Source organism: Lactuca saligna, chromosome 7 (genome assembly GCF_052625555.1).
Source record: "Lactuca saligna cultivar CGN05327 chromosome 7, ASM5262555v1, whole genome shotgun sequence".
Taxonomy (NCBI): domain Eukaryota; kingdom Viridiplantae; phylum Streptophyta; class Magnoliopsida; order Asterales; family Asteraceae; genus Lactuca; species Lactuca saligna.
In genome coordinates, this window is record NC_136423.1 from 67,676,384 (window position 1) to 67,696,764 (window position 20,381).

General features: G+C 34.1%; 1 protein-coding gene and 2 long non-coding RNA genes across 3 annotated transcripts; 1 reads left to right on the plus strand and 2 right to left on the minus strand.

Annotated features, from left to right (window-relative positions):
* Positions 1 to 530: 530 nt before the first annotated feature.
* Positions 531 to 1,643, minus strand: LOC145007033 (uncharacterized). The gene is made up of 2 exons (XM_078966037.1): positions 1,278 to 1,643; positions 531 to 1,193 (listed from the first exon to the last, which is right to left on the minus strand). The coding sequence occupies exons 1-2, from the start codon at positions 1,641 to 1,643 to the stop codon at positions 531 to 533; spliced, it is 1,029 nt and encodes a 342-aa protein (XP_078822163.1).
* A 1,763-nt stretch (positions 1,644 to 3,406) lies between these two features.
* On the plus strand, positions 3,407 to 4,745 carry LOC145006487 (uncharacterized). The gene is made up of 3 exons (XR_013662912.1): positions 3,407 to 3,478; positions 3,866 to 4,446; positions 4,575 to 4,745. It is a non-coding gene; the product is annotated as an uncharacterized LOC145006487 (long non-coding RNA).
* A 13,038-nt stretch (positions 4,746 to 17,783) lies between these two features.
* LOC145004189 (uncharacterized) lies at positions 17,784 to 18,844 on the minus strand. The gene is made up of 2 exons (XR_013662312.1): positions 18,514 to 18,844; positions 17,784 to 18,076 (listed from the first exon to the last, which is right to left on the minus strand). It is a non-coding gene; the product is annotated as an uncharacterized LOC145004189 (long non-coding RNA).
* Positions 18,845 to 20,381: the final 1,537 nt, after the last annotated feature.

Genomic DNA, 20,381 nt, shown 5'->3' on the forward strand with positions numbered 1-20,381 from the left:
ATTAATTGATATTAAAGATGCAGTGAATTGATTATATAATTTTGGACATGTAAGTATTTTATATTTGTAATATTAGATTTGTCGTATTTTATATTTATAAGATTGTTAGAATTGTCATTTTGTAATGTTGGGTTCGTAATGTTGGATTTTTAATTTTTAGTTTCTAAAAGATTAGGTTTTAAGCTTTTAAAGCTGTTAAAAATAGTCTTTTTAGCCTAAACCAAAGGAGTTGTTTAGCAAAAAAAATCGAATTTGAAGCCTATAAACCGGGGGAACGGGGGCGGGACCGGGAGCGATGGAGGTAACTAGGGGCTATGTAAACGAGGGAGCCGGGGCAGGACCGGGAGCGGGGGCACCAACTGATTTCGGGGGCAGGAGCGGGGGCAACTATTTCCGCTCCCGTTTGGTCCCGTTGACATCCCTAGTAGGGAAGCATTAACTTGTCGAGTAGGACTTAAAACTAAAGAAATTCTTTATTTAAATCCATACCTGAGAATCGGGGCGTTACAGTTACTATATAAATGTCTTATTCATTCACGATGCTCAACATTAGGATAAACCTGTGTAATAGCTACTTCCAATCCTTTTTGCATGTCAGAGGAGATAACAAGACCGTTTGATGTACCAATTGCCTTTTGTAGTGACTTAAGAAACCAAGTCCATGATTTTGTATTCTCAGACTCAAGCACACCATATGCTACCAGAAACATGCCATTATTACCATCAATACTTGTGGCAGTGGCTAGCATACCATTAAATTTTCCTATCAAATGACAAGCATCAATCCCAATGTAAGGATGACAACCAGCAACAAGCCCCTTAGAGCATGCAGTTAGTGATATAAAAAATCGTAAGAAATGTTTATTCTCACCCACTGTTTGCAAATCAATCTCCACAACACTTCCAATGTTTCTTTGTTCAAGTTCCTGTTTGAAATCATATATATTTACGTAAGAGTCATCCCACTTTCCATGCATATCACTATAAGCTTGTTCTCTTCCTCTAAAGACTCTCATATATGGTACATCAGCATTATAGATTTGCATAAGCCACTTTTTTAGGTTGGCAGGAGATACATCACCATGAGATTTTAGCTTGTCGATTACAACATCACTTATCCATCCTTGAGTTGCATGTTTGTTACCACACTTGTTGCTTCGAGTACAAGAATGGGCATCTACAAATTTCTTAAGCTGCAAAATTGCATATAAACATATAATCATGTTAAGAAAATAATAATGTTAATAAATGTAGTATTTCTTGAAATGTATACTTACTTTAAAAGTAAATTCATCTTGCGTACGAGAAGCATGTATTCTCCACTCGCACTTTTTATCTTCGCAACATGTCATAAGTCGTGTCAAATCACTTTTCTCAATGACATATTGAAATTCATTTGTTATAGCGTAGTGGTTTAAAGCTCTTCTAAAAGCAATCACATTTGGAAATTTAGAATTCACTTTCATAACTTGACTTTTATTGCTATATGCATTGATTTTGAAATCAGAATTTAGAAGCTTATATTCATTATCGGAACTATAACGACTATGATAGCTTTCTTCACTTGGACAGTTTGAGTATGAATCATTTTCGTCATTCGATTCCTCAATAAATTGATCTTCGACACTAGATGGTTTATCCATTTGTTGTGTATTTTTTTTCATTCGTCGTATAAATTGTTACTTCTTTCTCCTCCTCATACATATTAAGCATCACCATGAAGTTTTCATCAGAATCCAATTTAATAAAACATTGTTCTTTTGCATGCTTGTCAATAAAGACTATTGACAAAACAATATCGTTTTTTGATGGATAATGTTTTTTCACTTCTTTAACTAGTTGATTCAAGTTGTATGAGAAAACGTCTATATAGAGAGTTTTTCTAAAACCGAAACAGTACACTTGCCTACATGAGTTCCTGGCAAATCGAAAAAAGCCTCCATATTTTAGTTTAAGCTTGTATTTCCATGTTACTTGTCTGATAACCACAAAGGAAAAACAATTAATGAAATAAATTGGAAACATAAAATATCATCATTCTTGTAGGTAAAAATGATTTGATTGTTAGAATTACTATATATACTTTAATTATTGGGGAGTGATCACCTATCTCCCATTTCAGTGTGTCAACCCCATACAGTAATAGCAAGAGATGGAGAAGAAACTTTGTTTTATGAACCAAAAGTAATCAATGTAGATACATAATTAATTGAATGCAAAGTTAATCTAATGAAAACTATAATTACTTCAATAGATAGAAAAGAAACTCTATTTTTTGTCAACCAAAATTAATCCAATGCAGATAATCATCGAATGCAAATTACAATTACTTCAAAGAAGATGGCATACCTACTGTGATTAATGTGACCTGTCGAGCTGACTAGCTTGGAGATGAGATACGCTCACGAAGAAGTTGATTCCAATATTAAAGGGGCTTTATCGAATTAACAGATAGGATTTGTTATGTGATTTAGTTTGTGAATTAATTAATAAAGGGTGATTTAATTTGAGATATAATTAGGAAAGAGTAAATTGGTAAACTAATATATAATTTTGAATATTAGATGAAAAAACTAATAAAAATTGATATAATTCTAATTAAAAACTGATTTTGGATATTAATATAATTTTTATAGTTTTAAAGGGATGTACATATCAAAGTTTATAAGGATATTGAAGTAACTTTTAGAGTTTGGAAGGATATATATATATATATATATATATATATATATATATATATATATATATATATATATATATATATATATATATATATATATAATTTTCCCATCTAACTATATCTAATATCTCGAATATTACATAACATAATAATTTAGAAATTGCCTATTGGGTTTAGGGCAATGTTTTAAAACCCGGGTCGACCCGGCTGGTTCAACCGGTTGGATCGTGATCCGGGATAGAAGGCGGGTCAATTGAGACCGGTTTTTTGTAAAAATACAAACCGGATCGAACTGACCGGGTTTCCCTTAAACCGCGGTTCGACCGCTTATGTTGAACCGGTTAAAACCGGGTTGACCCGTTTTATTAGGGTTTAGATAGTTGGATACAAGTAGCGAACGTCAAAACAACGAGCCGTTTGCAGTTTCTTCAATATTTTTTAATGTTTAAACTTTGTGAACATCAAATTATTGGTTTTATATGTTTATGCATTATGCATGAAAAGTAAAAATATATAAAAATAGAAAAATACCATAAACCGGGTTGACCCGGCGGTTCAACCGGTTGAACCGATTGACCCGTAAATCGGTCATCACATCGGGTTAATTAAAAACCCAGGTTTTAAAGCATTGGTTTAGGGTTTACTGACTTTCCCGCTCACAATATTTTGGCTTTTTCCCGCTCACAGTATTTATTACAGATCACTATTCCTAAATTCCCCAACCTGCGATTTCTTCTTCGAGACTTCGAAAATCAACTGTTCACATATCGTTTTTGAGAATCGACACGTCAACAATCGGTATGCCCCTGAATCATCTTTAATAACCTTCTGTATCCTATTCTATGATATATGACTATGGTTGTTGATTTCTTTCCTTCTGTTTTTATGATTCCACTATGGAGCAGAAGAGCATCAATTGCTGTTTTTTATTTTTATTTTTATTTTTTTTAAGACCTGCGAATGTGTTGTTTTATATTATTATTCCACTTCAATAAGCAGAAGAACCATGGAAGTAGATTTCTCTAGGTCTGACATATGATCCATAAGCATATTATTATATAATTAGATCCAACTATATACATGGCTCCTGTGAATTTCTCGATTCCATAACCATGAAAATGGTAATCACTTGATTTCAACAGTAAACTCAAGTAAGTATTGACAGGTTTATAGTCTATCTTTCAGATTGTTGCAATGGAAGTTCCCGATGCAAGCAATTCAGAATGCGAGTTTGTTTCTGAAAACGTGTTTTCAAACAACAAAAAAAAAGAGACCCTCAAACAAGAAAAACACCCAGAATGCAAAACCTATGAAGACAGAAGTATCTGAATGGTGGGATCATTTTCAAGAAACGAAAATCCCTAATTTTGCTGAGTGTATCTATTGTCAAGATCTTGTTCCTTACGCAACAAAGAGCACAATCAATCATTTAATAAACCACATGCATGCTTGCAAAGAGTATCCACCAAATGTCGATCTAAGACAAGAACTTCATCATCTTGAGTCGAAAACAGATCTGAGTGATGAAGCTTCTGTTGAAACTGTACCAATTCCTACGTTAAGGGATCCAAACCAAAAAGCTCTTGAGAAAGCTCTTGCAAAGATGGTGATTGTTGATAAATTGCCTTTATCTTTTGTCGAAGGTGAGGGTTTTGTTAGATATTGTAAGACTATTAATCCTCTTTTTGTTATTCCTTCACGTGCTAAGCTACGCACCATGATCTTGGATGAAGCAACTGATGATGAAACACTTGGAAATGATTAAGGTACGTTTTTGAGTACTTGTGATTTTGAATTTCTGGTTATGTAATTGTCTAAATAGTTCATTTTGATTCAACAACATTACTGAATTGCTGTTGTTGGAATGGATTTTTTTTTTTGTTGATATTGATAGAATGAACAAAATGCTACTGGAAGCTGGATGGAACAATTGTTTAGAACAAAATGTTGCTGGAAATCTGGAATGAACAAATGATGTTTTGGAACATTTTTCTTTTATCTGTTTGGCTTGAACTTTGAGATTGAATAGTTAATGCTTAATTCTAACTGAGTTTTTGTTTTTAGATTTATTAAATGTTATAGTAGAAAGAATGGGTTTTTTGAGTGCCATATCGTATTTGAATCTGTATACGAAAGTTAGGGTATGGATTTGGATACCAATCTTCACTATTTGAAATATTCAAAATTTTGGATATCTGGTTTTAAACACCCCTACTAAATAAGTGTTTGCTCAATAAGTAATTGAAAAGACTCTTAAAAACCCATTATCCAAACAATACAATCGAAATCAATAAACACATAACTATGTATCATAAGGTAAATGGGAATGAATGACACATAGGTTTCTACCCCCACAAGCATGTATATAACACCTTGTAGAGAGCATAGACAATTGGCTATGTATTTGTAATACCCATTTGATGCTTTCACTCTTGAATAAAATGGTGTTATTTGAAAGAAAGAATAGCAATCTCCAAGAAGCTGGTAGATCTATAGTATCAAAATCATAGCTGCTTTAATCATTTTGCATAGAATCTACTAATACAATATGTGATACTCAAAATCGATTGTTAGTAATTATAAAAAAAATAGAAAAGACTTTCTATGGTATGTTGAACAATATTAATTAGCAGTATAGGTTATAATCCGTTACAAGTGTGCTTAGAAATCTCATAACAATATCCCAACACTAATTTCCTTATGAAAGTGTGTTTTGTTGTAGCAGTATTTTTGTTATTCTAAGTGGGAAAATGACTTTGTAGGTAATGAAATATTAATTTTGTATATTTACTTATTTTTTATACAACTTACCATTAAATTTATATTTGTTGTTCTAGAAATACAATTTTTATAAGTTATTGTAAGACAAATTTGTTTATGTGTTCAAGAAAAACCAGTAAACTTATATTTGTTCTGTTAAAAAACACCATTAATTTACATTTCGTACACAATTTATTATGAGACTAACTTTTGTATACATTTATTCACTTTTAACTTTTCTGACAATCATCAAATCTATGACCATTTTCTCCGACCAACAATATTCCAAAAATAATGAAAACAACATTCTACATATTCATTTTATAAAACATTGCAAATCACATGGTCTCCTCATTCTTCTCTATGGTGAAAACGCCACTGCTATTCATACCTTTGCCACTCCTCTCCATCTCATGTTACTTAGCGAAAACCGCCATACCCCAAATCCCTGTACCATATTTTTTTATTGAATCGAGCGTCACCGATAACTACATCCATTCAAGAATTGGAATTTGAGTTCGAATTCATTGGAAGTTTGAACTGAATTTTAGGTTTGAATGTGGTTTTGAATCAATTTTATTGCAGGTTGAAGTTGGTATTAGATTAGTTACTTGGTGTTAGCTGTATATTTATTTGTGCTTTGTAATGTATCTTTGTATTTTTGGTATTTGTGTGGCCCTTCTATATTTTGCCCACAATCATAGATCTTTCCATATGTTGTATTATATATTGGTGGAATGCATTTGGTATTGACAGGGAAAAAACTCACGTTAACATGGTATCAGAGAACTAAATCAACCCTAGCTGCCTCTCTCTCTCTCTCTCTCTCTCTCTCTCTCTCTCTCTCTCTCTCTCTCTCTCTTTTAGCTGTATATTTATTTGTCCACCAATCCGGTTCAACATCAACGCACAAAACATATAGAGATAGATATTCACTTTGTGCGAGATATAGTCGCTATGGGTCAGATTCGAGTTCTTCATGTCCCGTCTTCATCTCAATATGCTGATATCTTCACCAAAGGACTTCCTTCCACATTGTTCCTTGACTTTAGATCCAGTCTGAACGTCCGTTCAAGACCTTTCGTTCTGACTGCGGGGGGATGTTAGCTGTATATTTATTTGTGCTTTATAATGTATCTTTGGTATTTGTGTAGCCCTTCTATATTTTGCCCACAATCATAGATCTTTCCATATGTTGTATTATATATTGGTGGAATGCATTTGGTATTGACAAGGAAAAAACTCTCGTTAACACTTGGTAGTGGTGAATGGTAGAGATGAGTGGTTGTGGTGGCGAATCGTGGTGATGGAAGGTGGTTTTTGTAGTTGGAGGTGGTAGTCGGAGGTGGAAAATAGTAAGACCATCACATATACCTAGCACGAGATGGCTCGTGGTCTAGCTGGTCACGATCGTCGTCCGTGCATACCATGCCGACTAGTTGTGGTCCATCGTTGTCGTTGTGTTTTGTGGTTGGGAGAGCGAAGGCAAACGATCAATGGGAAGGAAGTAGCCGTTGAACGGCTAAATGTTTCAGATTCATTTTTTTAAATAACATTTTTTACCTATAAATACCACATTTTTAACCCTTATTTCTTACACCATTTTTTTTTTCTTTCTCTATACACAATATACACACAACAATTTGACAACCATAATACATTCAAGGTGGCCTTGGAACAATTTGAAAAAACAACGCCAACCTACAAAGCTTTTCCGTATATGAAAACATGACTAAAATTGAAAGAAGCTCCAAAATGGATAAAACAAACGGAACTTCACAAATCTCTTTCGGTTTAAAGCATTCAAGAAACCCGGATGCAACTTCCAACAATCGGATAGATAGACACACATGACATCAACGATGATCCGCTCAATCTTAAAAATGAGCAACCTCTTCGCCGGACCATTGGAAGAAATAAAGCAAAAAAGCGGTTTCGACGTCTTTGGGATCTAGTGTTATGGATCATTTTGGAGATAAATTTGGTTGATATGTGCAAGTTCAAGAGAGCAAGGTCGAGATAATGAATTGGGTGGGAAAAAAAATGATTGAAGTGCAACGTTTTTTCAAACAAAAACCGATATGAAAATCTTGCAAATGAAAGTGGAGTAGTGGACGACCTCGAAGGCGAAGACTTGGAGTTTTTTCTCGCGATGAAAGAGTTCGTTCGAGCCCGACGTAGTAATATGGGTAATTTATTTTAGTTATGTTTGGTATTTTTAAGTTTTTTATTTTAATTGTTATTTGTATATTTTTAATTTTAATTAGTGTAATTTTGTTAATGTAATGGGGTATTATAATTTAATGAAAAAGTAGTATTTAAAAAAGAGTTATATGTTTTTAATGTATTTTAGAATTAAATTTAATTAAAAAACTGAGGTGGAGTAGTGTGTTTAGTGGTAGGTATTCCATAGTTAGTGGTAGAATATGGTGATGGTGTGTCACCTACCACTATAGTGGTTAGTGATGAGTATAACGGATGCCTAATATGAGCGGAGGTATTGATTGGATAAGATGATTGCGACATAATTTAACAGTAAGTCATTTACGAAAAAATGTTTAATGATAAATCGTGTACACAAAATGACATTAAGTTGCAATACCCAGTCAAAATGGTAGATTTTAAATGCCTTGGATGTAGGGCTGTAAACGAACCAAACGAACACGAACAAGGTCTTGTTCATGTTCGTTCATTTAAGTTAGCCGAACAACAAACGAACACGAACGGATAAACGAACAAGATTTTCTTGTTCGTGTTCGTTCGTTTAACAAATTACTTTGTTCATGTTCGTTCATTTATGTTCGTGAACATGCTAAATGAACATAAACGAACAAACATAAACGAACAAAGATAAAAAAAAAACACAATTGAACATATATGAACATATAATATAGCAATATAATAAAAATTAATTGAATATAGATGAATATAAATAAACTTAAACGAACGAACATAAAGAACGTAAACAAACATCATAAACGAACGTTCACGAACATAAATGAACGAACGAGACCATTGTTCATGTTCGTTCGTTTAACTAAACGAACTATAATTTTTGTTCATGTTCGTTCATTTATTAAATAAACGAACATAAACGAACTTTCCGCCGAACAGTTCACGAACAGTTCGCCGAACGTTCAGTTCGTTTACAACCCTACTTGGATGAGTTTAAAGGTAAACTATGTAAAAAAAAGTGGTTAAAATACGATACAAAAGTAATACTTCATTACATTATAAAACATTTTCATTTTTTTTTGATGAATTTACATTCGGTTTATGTTGATTATTACGTAAGAAATAACCATGTTTAATATATTTTGAGTTAAATGTGATATTTAATGAGGTTTTTGTTTGCTATAATAACCAATAAACAATCAACATTAATCGAATCCAAATAATGACAACCAACTTTTATTGTAGTTATAATTTGATAAAGATCATAAAAAATAGATATATTTACAAAAAGGCCCACTTCATAGCCCAAAACAAGAAATTTAACCAACATTTTAGCCCTTAACCGCATGCATATTCAGTCTGGAACAACATGACGTTCTGAATTCTGAAGACTCTATAATGCCGATTTGATTTTCATTTGCACATATATGTTTAGATTTATCGGGTTTCCTCTGGAATGGCAGCATGTTATACTCTTAGATCGTATAATATACTTGTCATTGGTAAGTTTTTTTTTTTTTTTTTTTTTTTTTTTTTTTTTTTTTTTTTTTTTTTTGAGTTTTAACAATGCTATTCTACATGTTGGAAGTTTGAGCATTAAAATTTCATCCTTTTTATTTTTGTGTTTGTTATATTGCATTGGGTTTTTAAAATAATTCCCCTTTTAGCAATCTGAGCCCAAAATATACCCTTTCGGACAATTGTTTGGGATCGGTTAATCAGATTTCAAATATTGTAGGCCTATTCCAGATTGTGTGCGTGAGTTGAAGTTACATATATTCAGCTTAATGTACTATAAATGAACACCGTATAATATTTGTGATGAAACAAGCAAATAATAGTCAATGAAAGATTTCTTAGCAATCTTACAAGGGAGCTTCTTCACTTTGGGTTTGGTAGCACCCTTAACCTACCTAAAGTTCAATGGGCTTTTTAAGAGCATTGTCAGTAACTATGATAAAGTAGTCTTTACATCACATTCAAATCCACATAGGTGGATTAAATAGTAGTTTAAAAGTATGTTAGATTTGCAGTTCAAAAAAAAAAACTATGATAATTAAATAATGCATAGGAAAAATGTGCGATTGTAATACTTGGAAATGGTTTTGTTGAGAATAATATGTAAACAACAAAGAATAAATTTTAGTTTTAACTCCTCTAAATCCAAAATCATAGATATTGACTTTTTTTTTTTAAAGTGGAAGTGGCAGAGATGGCTTCTGCTATGAATTCTAATGAAGTTTTACTCCCTTTCAACTACCTTGGTACCCAGGTTGGGAACAACATGAAAAGAATCTCGAATTGGAATCTGATAGTTGAGAAGTTCCAAGCCAAACTCTCAAGTTGGAAAGCGAAAAACCTTTCCTTTGGGGTTTGACTTATTCTTTGTAAGGCTGTTTCTTGGCATCTTTGGGTCCTATTTTTTCTAGCTTTTTAGAGCCACATCTTGATTATTAAAAAACTGAAGGGTATCCGTATAAGTTCTTCCGAGGTCACTCCGATCATAGTAAAATCACATGGGTTGCTTGGAAAAATGTTCTTAACGCCAAGGAAAAAAGGGGAGGGGGCTTGGTATTGGTAGCCTTAAGGTGTTTAAAATTTCGTTGTTTGAAAAATGGTGGCGGAGGGCTTTTAGCAAGGGGTTGTTTGGCAAGAGGTTATAAAGGATGTACACAGTGAACCTGGTGGTTTACGGTAGATCCTGAATATGGCTTAGAGGGGAGAGGTGTGGGGGTCTATCAACCATCTTTACATCATTCTGGGCAGGTGGAATATTGATCTCAATACCCTATTAGGCAGGACCAACAACGGTTACAACCGGGGTATGAAGAAGATGGTATATATATACGGTGAAGTCTTTGTATACCCTTATTAAGGATACCATGTTGGAGCAGAATAAATGGTTAGCACGGGGCGGTGTAAGATGACCCTGGGGAAGGCAAACATTCTGCTTTCACTACAAGATTAAAAACCTATGAGGACGATGAAAGTCGTCGTTATAATGTAATGTCCCAAATTTAAAAGCAAATTTTCCATTTTCAAAATAAGGTAAGTATTCAAATTTGTATTTCCAAAAACATAATAAGACAATTTGTTCATAATCAGAAAGCCAAGTATAAAAAAAATAGAGTAAATATCACAATCAACGCGAACGTCTCATAAACTAGTCAATATTGATATGTGTATACAGTTATGCCTTGCCCTTACATCGAACACTAGAACGACCTAAAAAATTTGCCATGTACAGTATAGGAAGGTCTCCAGCCACTTCTTGGGGGGGGGGGGGGGGGGGGGTGGGGGTCGATTGCTCATCCTTATCAAAGATAATTGACAACTATATGTTTGTGATTTTAGTGTCACCATGTCATTTTATGTAACTAGAACTAACATGTGAGCTAAGGGGTTTCATAATTTGTACTTTAATATATATACGGGTTTGTGCAGAGTGCACGCATGTATAAGATCGAATTAGAAGTCGGTTCGACGACAATTCGGGGGTCCGGTGGCAGCGCCTCTGGATCCGGGGTTTCGAAAGGGGTGGCACCCCTTTGGCGGGGTTTAGGGGCAGCCCCCCTAGCGGGGTCCAAGGGGGCAGAGCCCATGATTGGGGACCATAGTGGGAAATTCAATTTCTTGAAGGTGATTATGGTAAAAACTAACAAAATTCATTAGTTTTGGAAACCCTAAATCCTCATTAAAATTCGGATTTCCCTGACTTGCTTCCAAAGTAACCCATGACAGCCCATCCTAAGAGAAATCCTAATCTCGTTTATTATATAAATGGATCTTCTCTTTGAGAAGAGATAGACGAAATTCTCAACCTCTCGTTTTCATCAAACAAACACAAAATCCTTCTAGTAATTTGGCTTACGACTTCTGTGTCTAGAATCGTAAGTGTCATCTTGGATTATCCTTGGTTGGATTTCTTGCAACCCAAACATATGGTAGAAATATCAGTTCGGAAAGTGTTCTCACGATCAAAGTGGTATCCATATCTCCACCACAAACTCTATTTTTCCAAAATTATATATAAATCTTAATAACTTGATACCTACTGATTGGTTCAAATATTAAACCAAATGCAAGGTATTCGTCATGCATCGGCTGTCTAAGGTACCTACCACAAAGTCTATGCTCTAATATATACAATAGGGACACTCAGACTGCATCTGCATAGGATAACTCATTAAGTGGCTTATTAAAGACTTGTTACAAGTCAACAACTTTCACCGAGTCAAAAGCTAAGACAAACAAAACACACGATGCTTAACCTATGCGGGCGATAAGCAAGCAGAAAAATACTCCTCGAACCACAACTCCGTAACAATACAAAAAGTTTCGTATCAAAACAGAGCCGTTAGTGGTATATTGGGAATAAAAAATCATCAAAATCACTTGGATGATGGGTCACCACCTCCGTACATAACAAATAATGACATAGTAATGGGTAGTATTTTGTGCGCACCAACACATCGACCCAAGAACCAAAGCAGAAAGTCCAAAAAAGAGTCGCATGTATGGTGTTAGGTTGCGACCTACCCATTATTTCTCTACCCAATTCAGGTTTGTAGGTTGTAGTAAGAATCACTTCGTATACACTGTCATACTACAACAAATACATTAAATTAGCATAATGTTCAGGACTACAATTGTAAGTGTATAGGACTGCATTCCGTACTGTTCTACTTATTCCGGACTAGATCTTCGCATTATCGGGTGTTCCAAAATAGATTTTTAGGGTTCCACTTGTCTTCATTGTTGCTAATACTAATAGTCTAATACTAATACTAATTGTACAAAAAGCTAATTGAGTCAACACACATTATTTCCCATTAAAAACTACAAATAAAACACCAACATTTTTTGAACATACCCACGGATGCTAATAGGATAATAATATACATAAGAAAGAACACATGCCCACAAATATTGGAGTTCTTCACTGTCACACGACATACTTCAACAAAAAGTAGTCGAAAACGTGATTTGCTGCAATTCCGAAACGTCGGCTGGAGAAGAAGAGTAGTTCGAAATGACTCTTCTGAAATGATTGTCCGAAAGGATATATACAATCAAGGAGGACCACAGTAACCGGTCAGATCAAATATGTGGGTGTCCCGATTAAAAATGGGTCCGGAATGCTCCTTATGGGTTACTTCATAGTTTTGCAAATATTATGAAAACTTGGTTGTTTTGTTAAAAAGGACTTACAAAGTTGGTTAGTTGAGCTAAATTCCCTTTTAATTTATCTTTTATAAAACTATTGCTGAATTTAAAAGATCAAAGGTCCTTCTAGTTCTCAAAATTGTTAATTCTTTTACAGAAGGATTATCAAGGATATATTTTTTTTAAATATAAAGTTCCTTCGTTGATCCATCGTTAATATTCCAATGTATTGCGACAGATTAACCACATACTGATGCTAATCCTTAACAAATGTTTTTGAAACCGGAATCTATTTTTGGTAGGAGATCCATCGATAAAATCCGTATGTCAATCGTCGAAAGTATGTTTATTGTAACGAATGAGTATTTAAATTAATAAAGACAAATAATAATATCAATTAACGTAACAGGCTCCAATTTTGAAGCCTTTGGGACCATGCTTCACTTTTATTAAGGTAAGAAGTGTGAAGTTTGTCCCATCAATTTTATTTCTTCTAATAGGCAGGGTTACACCAATTTCGTTATTTTTATGATTAAAGAAATCTCCAACTAAAACCAGCATTAACAGAGATGCGTGCACCCGAGAATAAGGAAACAGAATGAAAGTATTTTGCTAAGCTGCTTTCCCATTTCCGTCTAAAAAAGATTAAAAAATATATTTTGGATAATTATTAAAAAACAAGAAACTATTTGTCTCCTTCCCTAAAAAGATTCATTTTTACTTTTTTGTTAATTTAATTGCATTATGTTTGGTAAAATTCGGGAATATAAGTTTCTTGATGTTGTCTTGTTAGAGCAGTATTTTAGATATTTGTTTTACAGAACTTTTACCAACTAAATCTTAGGTTAGTATTACGTTTTTCCAATAAACGGTTAATTACATAAAAGATTAATATATTGATTTTTCTGGATAATATCTTTACTTTTGTATTTCTTCTAAAAAACCTTTATATTTTTATTATTTTATTTGACATTTTTAACATGTTTACTGGTAATTTTTTGATTTTATAAAAATATATAAGATCTTTTAAGAGAAATAAAGTTAAGGTTTAATGCGAAAAAAATATAGATATAAAAGACAAATCAAAAAAAAAAAAATATATAAAAACTTAGTAAAAGAATTAGTAATATTTAATCCAAAAAACCACCGGTACATAGAATTTTGTATACGAATGACCCTTAAATAAATAAATAAATATTTATTTATTTATTTATTTTCAAATATCGATCTTTTATTTTGATCAAAACATAGATATCTTTTTTTTTTTTTTTTCCGTCATAAGACAATTTTTGTACCCAACATATTAAAATGGCTTATTCTCTCTTTTCCTCCTTTCATGCTTCGCTTGTTCTCGAGGCATGTGAATAGACAGTTTGATCGACGTAGTTATGCCATGTTAGCTTCTTAAAAAAGAATGAAAAAAAGGATACACACAAAAAATCAAACCAACAACCTCACATTTGTTGAGGGAGGTATTTGGCACCAAGTAGATCGGGTAATTCCGTGTCAGTATGTTGTGTGTTGTGGCATTGGTCAAACAGTATGAAATAAACATGAACACGATACAAAATTAATCCATGTCACATTTGACACGTCATGAACATAACACATTGTTAGTGGCATTACATGAAAACACTAATTTACATGAACATAACACATTTGACACGTCATGAACTAACGTTTCAAAAGATATTAACTTGTGTCTTATACGAACTTATACGGGTTGCGTGTTGCACGGGTTTTATCAATGTTATATATATGTTTAAACGAGTAAATTTGCATCTAACACATATAAGACACGACACACAAATTTGAAATGCGTACCGACGTAAATAAACACGAAAGATGGATTTTCAAACCCGTACACGAAAAACACGTGTTGTGTCTGTCGTATTGTGTATCGAATTATCGGGTTTACCACTAGACATTTGGAATCAATGGTGTATTTTAAAAATGGAAAAATGACACTATAACCCATCAAAGTTTCAAGTTGTGGTCTGAATGATTTTTGACTTTATGGGGATATTAGGTCGGTAGTGACCGGTTGTTTTATTCATCGGAACATAAATCATCCGGTCGAAGTCGGCATATATGTAAATTTAGCCAGATCAACAGTAATGCAAAAGGCTTGAAGGTGAATCGATGTCTTTTCCGTCTTCTACAGATGACTGTTCAAACGCTATCCCATTTCATTTTATGATCAAGAAATTAGTAGCCATGGGTTACCTGATGGAGGAGTGCAAATAATAACCGTTGTTGGTATCAATCTTAATCCTTGATCGCTGAAATTTTTTGATTGTCAAAAAAAAAATCAAGTATCAAGCATCGATGATTGCGAAGAACACAAAACATAACAAGTTGATATAATTAATTCTTTTGAATAATTTTTTTTACAAAGGGTTACAACTGTATAAATACAAATACACAAGGAAATACAACACTAAACCTGAAACGAAATCAATTTAAAATCAAAGGAGATTATCCCTTCTTGTTAGCACCCCCTCAAGAGAACCGATGGAGACGACTCATGTAACATATCTCGAAAGCATTAGAACATGGGCTGGTAGTGGTTTGGTGAAGATGTCTGCCACTTGGAGCTTGGTAGGAACAAATTTGGTGTGAAGCTTTCTTGATGAAACAAGCTCTCAAACAAAAAATAATAGTCAATATCAATATGTTTGGCACATTTGTGAGACACTAGATTTTACCTTAGAAAAACGACATTGAGATTATCACATAATAAAGTCAGGCGTCCCAAGGTAACACATGTAAGTCACGAAGGAGATGTGTGACCCAAATGAGCTCAACAATAATGTTAGCCATGATACGATACTCAGACTTACACCTTGATAGGAAAATAATTGGTTTTTCTTAGCACTCCATGAAACGATATTGCCACCTAGAAAATGGAATAACCGTATGTAGAACGTATAGTTTCAATACATTAGACCCAATTCGCATCTGAATAACCAATTAAATAGCATATGGATACATTTGCAAAAGTAAGGCCATAAGCAATTGTTCCCTTAACATAACGCAAGATTCGTTTCACCATCTGAAAGTGATTAATCATTGGTTCATGTAAGAACTGATTGGCTTGATTTACAGCGTGTGATAGATCGGGATGATTAATGGCGCGATACTATAAAGTACCGACTAAAGAATGACAATGAATTGGATCATGATAAAGAGTGCCAAAGGAAATAAAGATATTGTTCGTACTCAATGGCATAACAATCAGTTTGGAGTATAGTAGACATGCACGTGTAAGAATATCATGTGCATATTTTGATTGATTTTAAAAAGATATCATTGGTGGTATAGGAGACTTCAAGGCCTAAAAAATAGTTGAGAGTACCCATATCTTCGATTGCGAAATCAACATGAAGACGATTAATAAAACCCCGGATAAATGACTCATTATTGCCCATGAGAATGATATCATCAACGTAAACCAACAAGTATAAGATAAACGAGTTTTTGTGAAAAACAAAAAAGGGTTATATCAGATTGGCTACAGATGAATCCTTGGTAGAGAAGAAACGTATTCAACCGTTGAAACCATGCACGGGGAGCCTGTTTTAAGCCATATAAGGCCTTTTTAAGGCGGCATACATGATTGTGAGACTTAGGATCAATGAATCCCAAAGGTTGTTCCATGTACACAATTTTGTTGAGAAAACCATTTAAGAAAACATTTTTATCATCAGGTTGATGAATATTCCATTTTCGAGTGACAACAATAGATAACATAATAGGAACAAAAGATGCTTTTATTATCGGGCTGAAAGTGTGAGAGAAGTCAAAACATGGTATTTGATTGAAACCTTGTGCACCAAGGCATGATAGATCCCAAGTGTGTCATTCATGGAGAACCTGGATTTTATCATGCATGACTTTAAACCACGAGGGATCTTTAGAGGTAATTTTGAAACCACTGGGCTCTTTTGTAGTAACAAGAGTAGATGCAAACTGCATAAAGTAGAAATGGAAACATCGACACGATATTTAGATTTGAAAATACTGGATATGGAACGAGTTTGACTTGGATGAATGGAGGTGGATGGTGCAGCGATTGGTGAAGTTGGACTCAGTGGAGTTTGGTCTTTGGGAGGCATTGGTGGATCATTAATTTTAGGCTGATGAGGATGGTGGAACGGAACTGATGGATTGTCACAAACAAAAGAAGGTTTAATAGGTGGGTTGGGTTTGATCGACGGGCTAGTAGATGGAGTGGATTGCATGGGAAGAGCTTCATTTATGTAGTAACTATATGCTTTTCAAGGTCTAGAGATGAAGCGGTAGGCGGAAAAGGAAAACAAGTTTCATCAAATTTGGCTTTTCGGGTAATAAACACATGTGAAATGGTTGGATCCATGCACCACCGATATCCTTTGTAATGATTATCATAACCGAGAAAGTCACATGTAATGATTTTAGGTGCAAGTTTGTGAGTGGAATAATCCTGTAAATAAGGGTAAACTCGACAACCAAAAACTTGAAGATTGTTAGAGTTAGGTGTAAGACCATAAACAAGTTCAAATGGGGATTTGTTATTCAAAAGTCTTTATGGTAATTGATTGATAACATAGGTTGCATTGGCGAAAGCATCAACCCAAAATGAGGCATGTATATGGGCACCAAATAACATCACAATACCAGTTTATGTGACATGCCTATGTTTATGTTCCTCCTTAATGTTTTGTTGAGGCGTGTGGGGGCATGAAACTTGATGATGAATACCATTTTCATTGAACAAGGTCTGTACTTGATTATTTAGAAATTCACTGCCACTATCACTTTGAAAGACTTTTAGTTTGGTGGAGAATTGAGTTTGTACAAAGGCTAGAAAAGACTTTAGTGCCTGTGGAAACTCACTTTTGGCGTTAATTGGATAAAACCAATTAAAGCATGATAATTCATCAATAAAAATACATAATAATGAAACCCATCATTAGATATAACTGGTTCCGGTTCCCATAAATCAGAAATGAACCATATCTAAAACACATAAAGCCCGTTTTGCATTAGTATCAAAAGATAATTGATGTTGTTTAGAAATCCGACAAGAAGAACAAATACCCAGTTTGGATAAAATAGAAGTCACAAATAAATAACCAATATTATTCAAAACAAAAATACTATTATAATTTGCATGCCTAATCTAGTATGCCATAATTCAAAAGATGTTTGCAGCTTAGATATGGTGGACAAGAATGCTTGGAATGTCAGACTGAGAACGTCAAGACCATGCTCATGTCTTCCTATTCCCAATATTTTCCATATCATTTGGTCCTGGATATTTAAGAATTTGTGAGCAAACAAGACATCAATGGGATAATCATTTGTTAGTTGGCTGATAGAAAGTAGCTTCTTGGATAAAGTGGGGACCAGAAGAATTTTTTTTTTAAAGGAATACGTGGTGAAATATATGTGGTTCTAATGTGAGTAATAGGTATAATATTACCATTACGAAAAACCACTTTGTCGTGTCCTGTATAGGGTTGTGATTGATCTAGATGGGACGTTGAGGGGGGTCATATGATCTGTAGCCCCAGAGTCAACATACTAATTCGATGACTAATCAGAGATACTAAGTTTTAATTTAAAAGATCTAGCAAGATTAGTATCAATAAAAAAGGTAACTTGTTGTTTAAACGTAGAAAGTTTAGGAAAACTAGAAGCATAGTGTCCATAAGTTCTGCATAAATGGCAGTGAGGAAGAGGCCTACCACACCCTCAACCACCAGAGAAGCCACAACCTCTACCACGTACTTGAGATCCAGATCCTCAGCCACGAGAAGACTGGTTTCAATCATTGAAGGTTGTTGTTGTTGGAACGGAACCATGTAGAGAGACCAAAAAAAGTTTGTGGCTCTCTACCATGGAGACAAGTTCTATAAAGGAAGGTGGGGATAAATAACCCATTATGTAGTGGAGAATGTTTCAAAGGCCGGACCAAGACCACATAGAAACAAGTGGCTCTTGTCCATATTATCAACAAGGTATCTGATGTGTGTAAGATGATCACACAAAAATTTGATTTTTTTAGAAAAATCAGACACATATATAGTACCTTTCTTTAATTGATGGAGAACATTCCAAAGATTCTGATTGCGTTCAGTGGAGTTATCACTGTATGAACATTCAAGGGTTTTCCATAGGTCTTGAGAGGTTTGAATTCCAATAAGCTCAACCATGGATTCCTTTTTTAAAGAGTATTGAATAAAAAGCATAATTGTCTTGTATTTTTCAAGCCATGATGCATTAGTCGGATTAGGAGACTCCTTGCCTTCAACAGTAAGAGTTTGGGAGTAGGAAAAGGAAGAACCATCAATGTGTTGTAGAAGTTTTTGATGACAGACGTGGGGATAAATTTGATTTGTACATGCAATATAGTTGGAGGGTGAAAGCTTAATAGTTATCATATAAAGAAGAGTGGTCATGGAAAGACCTGATTGAGTAGCCATGAAGATCGAGAATAGAGAATGCGAGAAGAATAGAGAGAGAGAGAGAGAGGCGTGGGTAGGGTTTTTGTGAAAAAGAATCTTTTTTGGTGGTTCCAATAAGATTGAAAAGAGAGAAATCCATGTAGATACAAATACTAATGATAGGTATTATCTGATTCTTTGGATTAACTTTTTTTTACAAAGGATTACAATTATATAAATACAAATACACAAGGAAATACAAAAAGAACCAAAATCAATTTAGAATAAGGGGAGATTATCGCTTCTTATTAACAATTGATTTAGATGATTCTTTTGTGAATGATTCTAGTAACAGTGAAGGTGGTTCCAATAAGATTGAAAAGAGTGAAATCCATGTAGACAACGAAGAAAATTCAGGCGAATCCGAGGGTTTATGAAAAAATATAAGTGATAATGAGGTCGAACAGACTAAGGTATTTCATCCAAATCCACAATTTACACGAATAGAAGCACCACGAGGCAACGCTTGTTGGGTTTTCTACACATCAAATACACTCTAAACTAGGTAGCGGAAAAATCCAAAATACGATATACGTAAGTCTACATGCAACCTATGGATCTATGGTTTCATGTTAATCACATCTACCTTAGAAAATATAAAATACAAAGAAGAAAAACATACCTCTTATGTAGCCCTTGATCTCCATGATTAAGATCTTGATCCTCCATTAAGTTGCTTGGATGAGAGGACCTAAACTAGAATCCCTCTAATGGTATCAAACCCAATGATACCAACGAGTGGAATAAAAATTACCAAGAGAAGGGTCAATTTCACAAATCCTAAGAGGGTTAGAAATCGTCCCTAAGAGGGAGAGGGAAAAGGGTCGACAAAACTTCAAGCCAAGGTGTAAGGAGGAATGAAATCCCTAAGGCCCTATTTATAGCCTTGGATCCTTTCCTATGTTTTGTACTTATTCCCATGTGGGATGAGAGCCTAACCACGGAATTCGCACCATTTCCCACGTGGGATGGAATGATTTTCGTCAAACCCTATTTCCATAAGGGTTCTCAAACAGTTCTGATTAACCAATTATCGATGAATGAATATTCAACCATTTGATTAATTAAACTGTTAATTAATTCCAAAAATATATTTCAAATTAGTTTAC

Coding starts and splice junctions, on each gene's coding strand:
- LOC145007033 (XM_078966037.1), bottom strand. CDS start 1,643: ATGGATAAACCATCTAGTGTCGAAGATCAATTTATTGAGGAATCGAAT. Junction 1,194..1,277: donor AAGATGAATTTACTTTTAAA/GTAAGTATACAT, acceptor GCAATTTTGCAG/CTTAAGAAATTTGTAGATGC.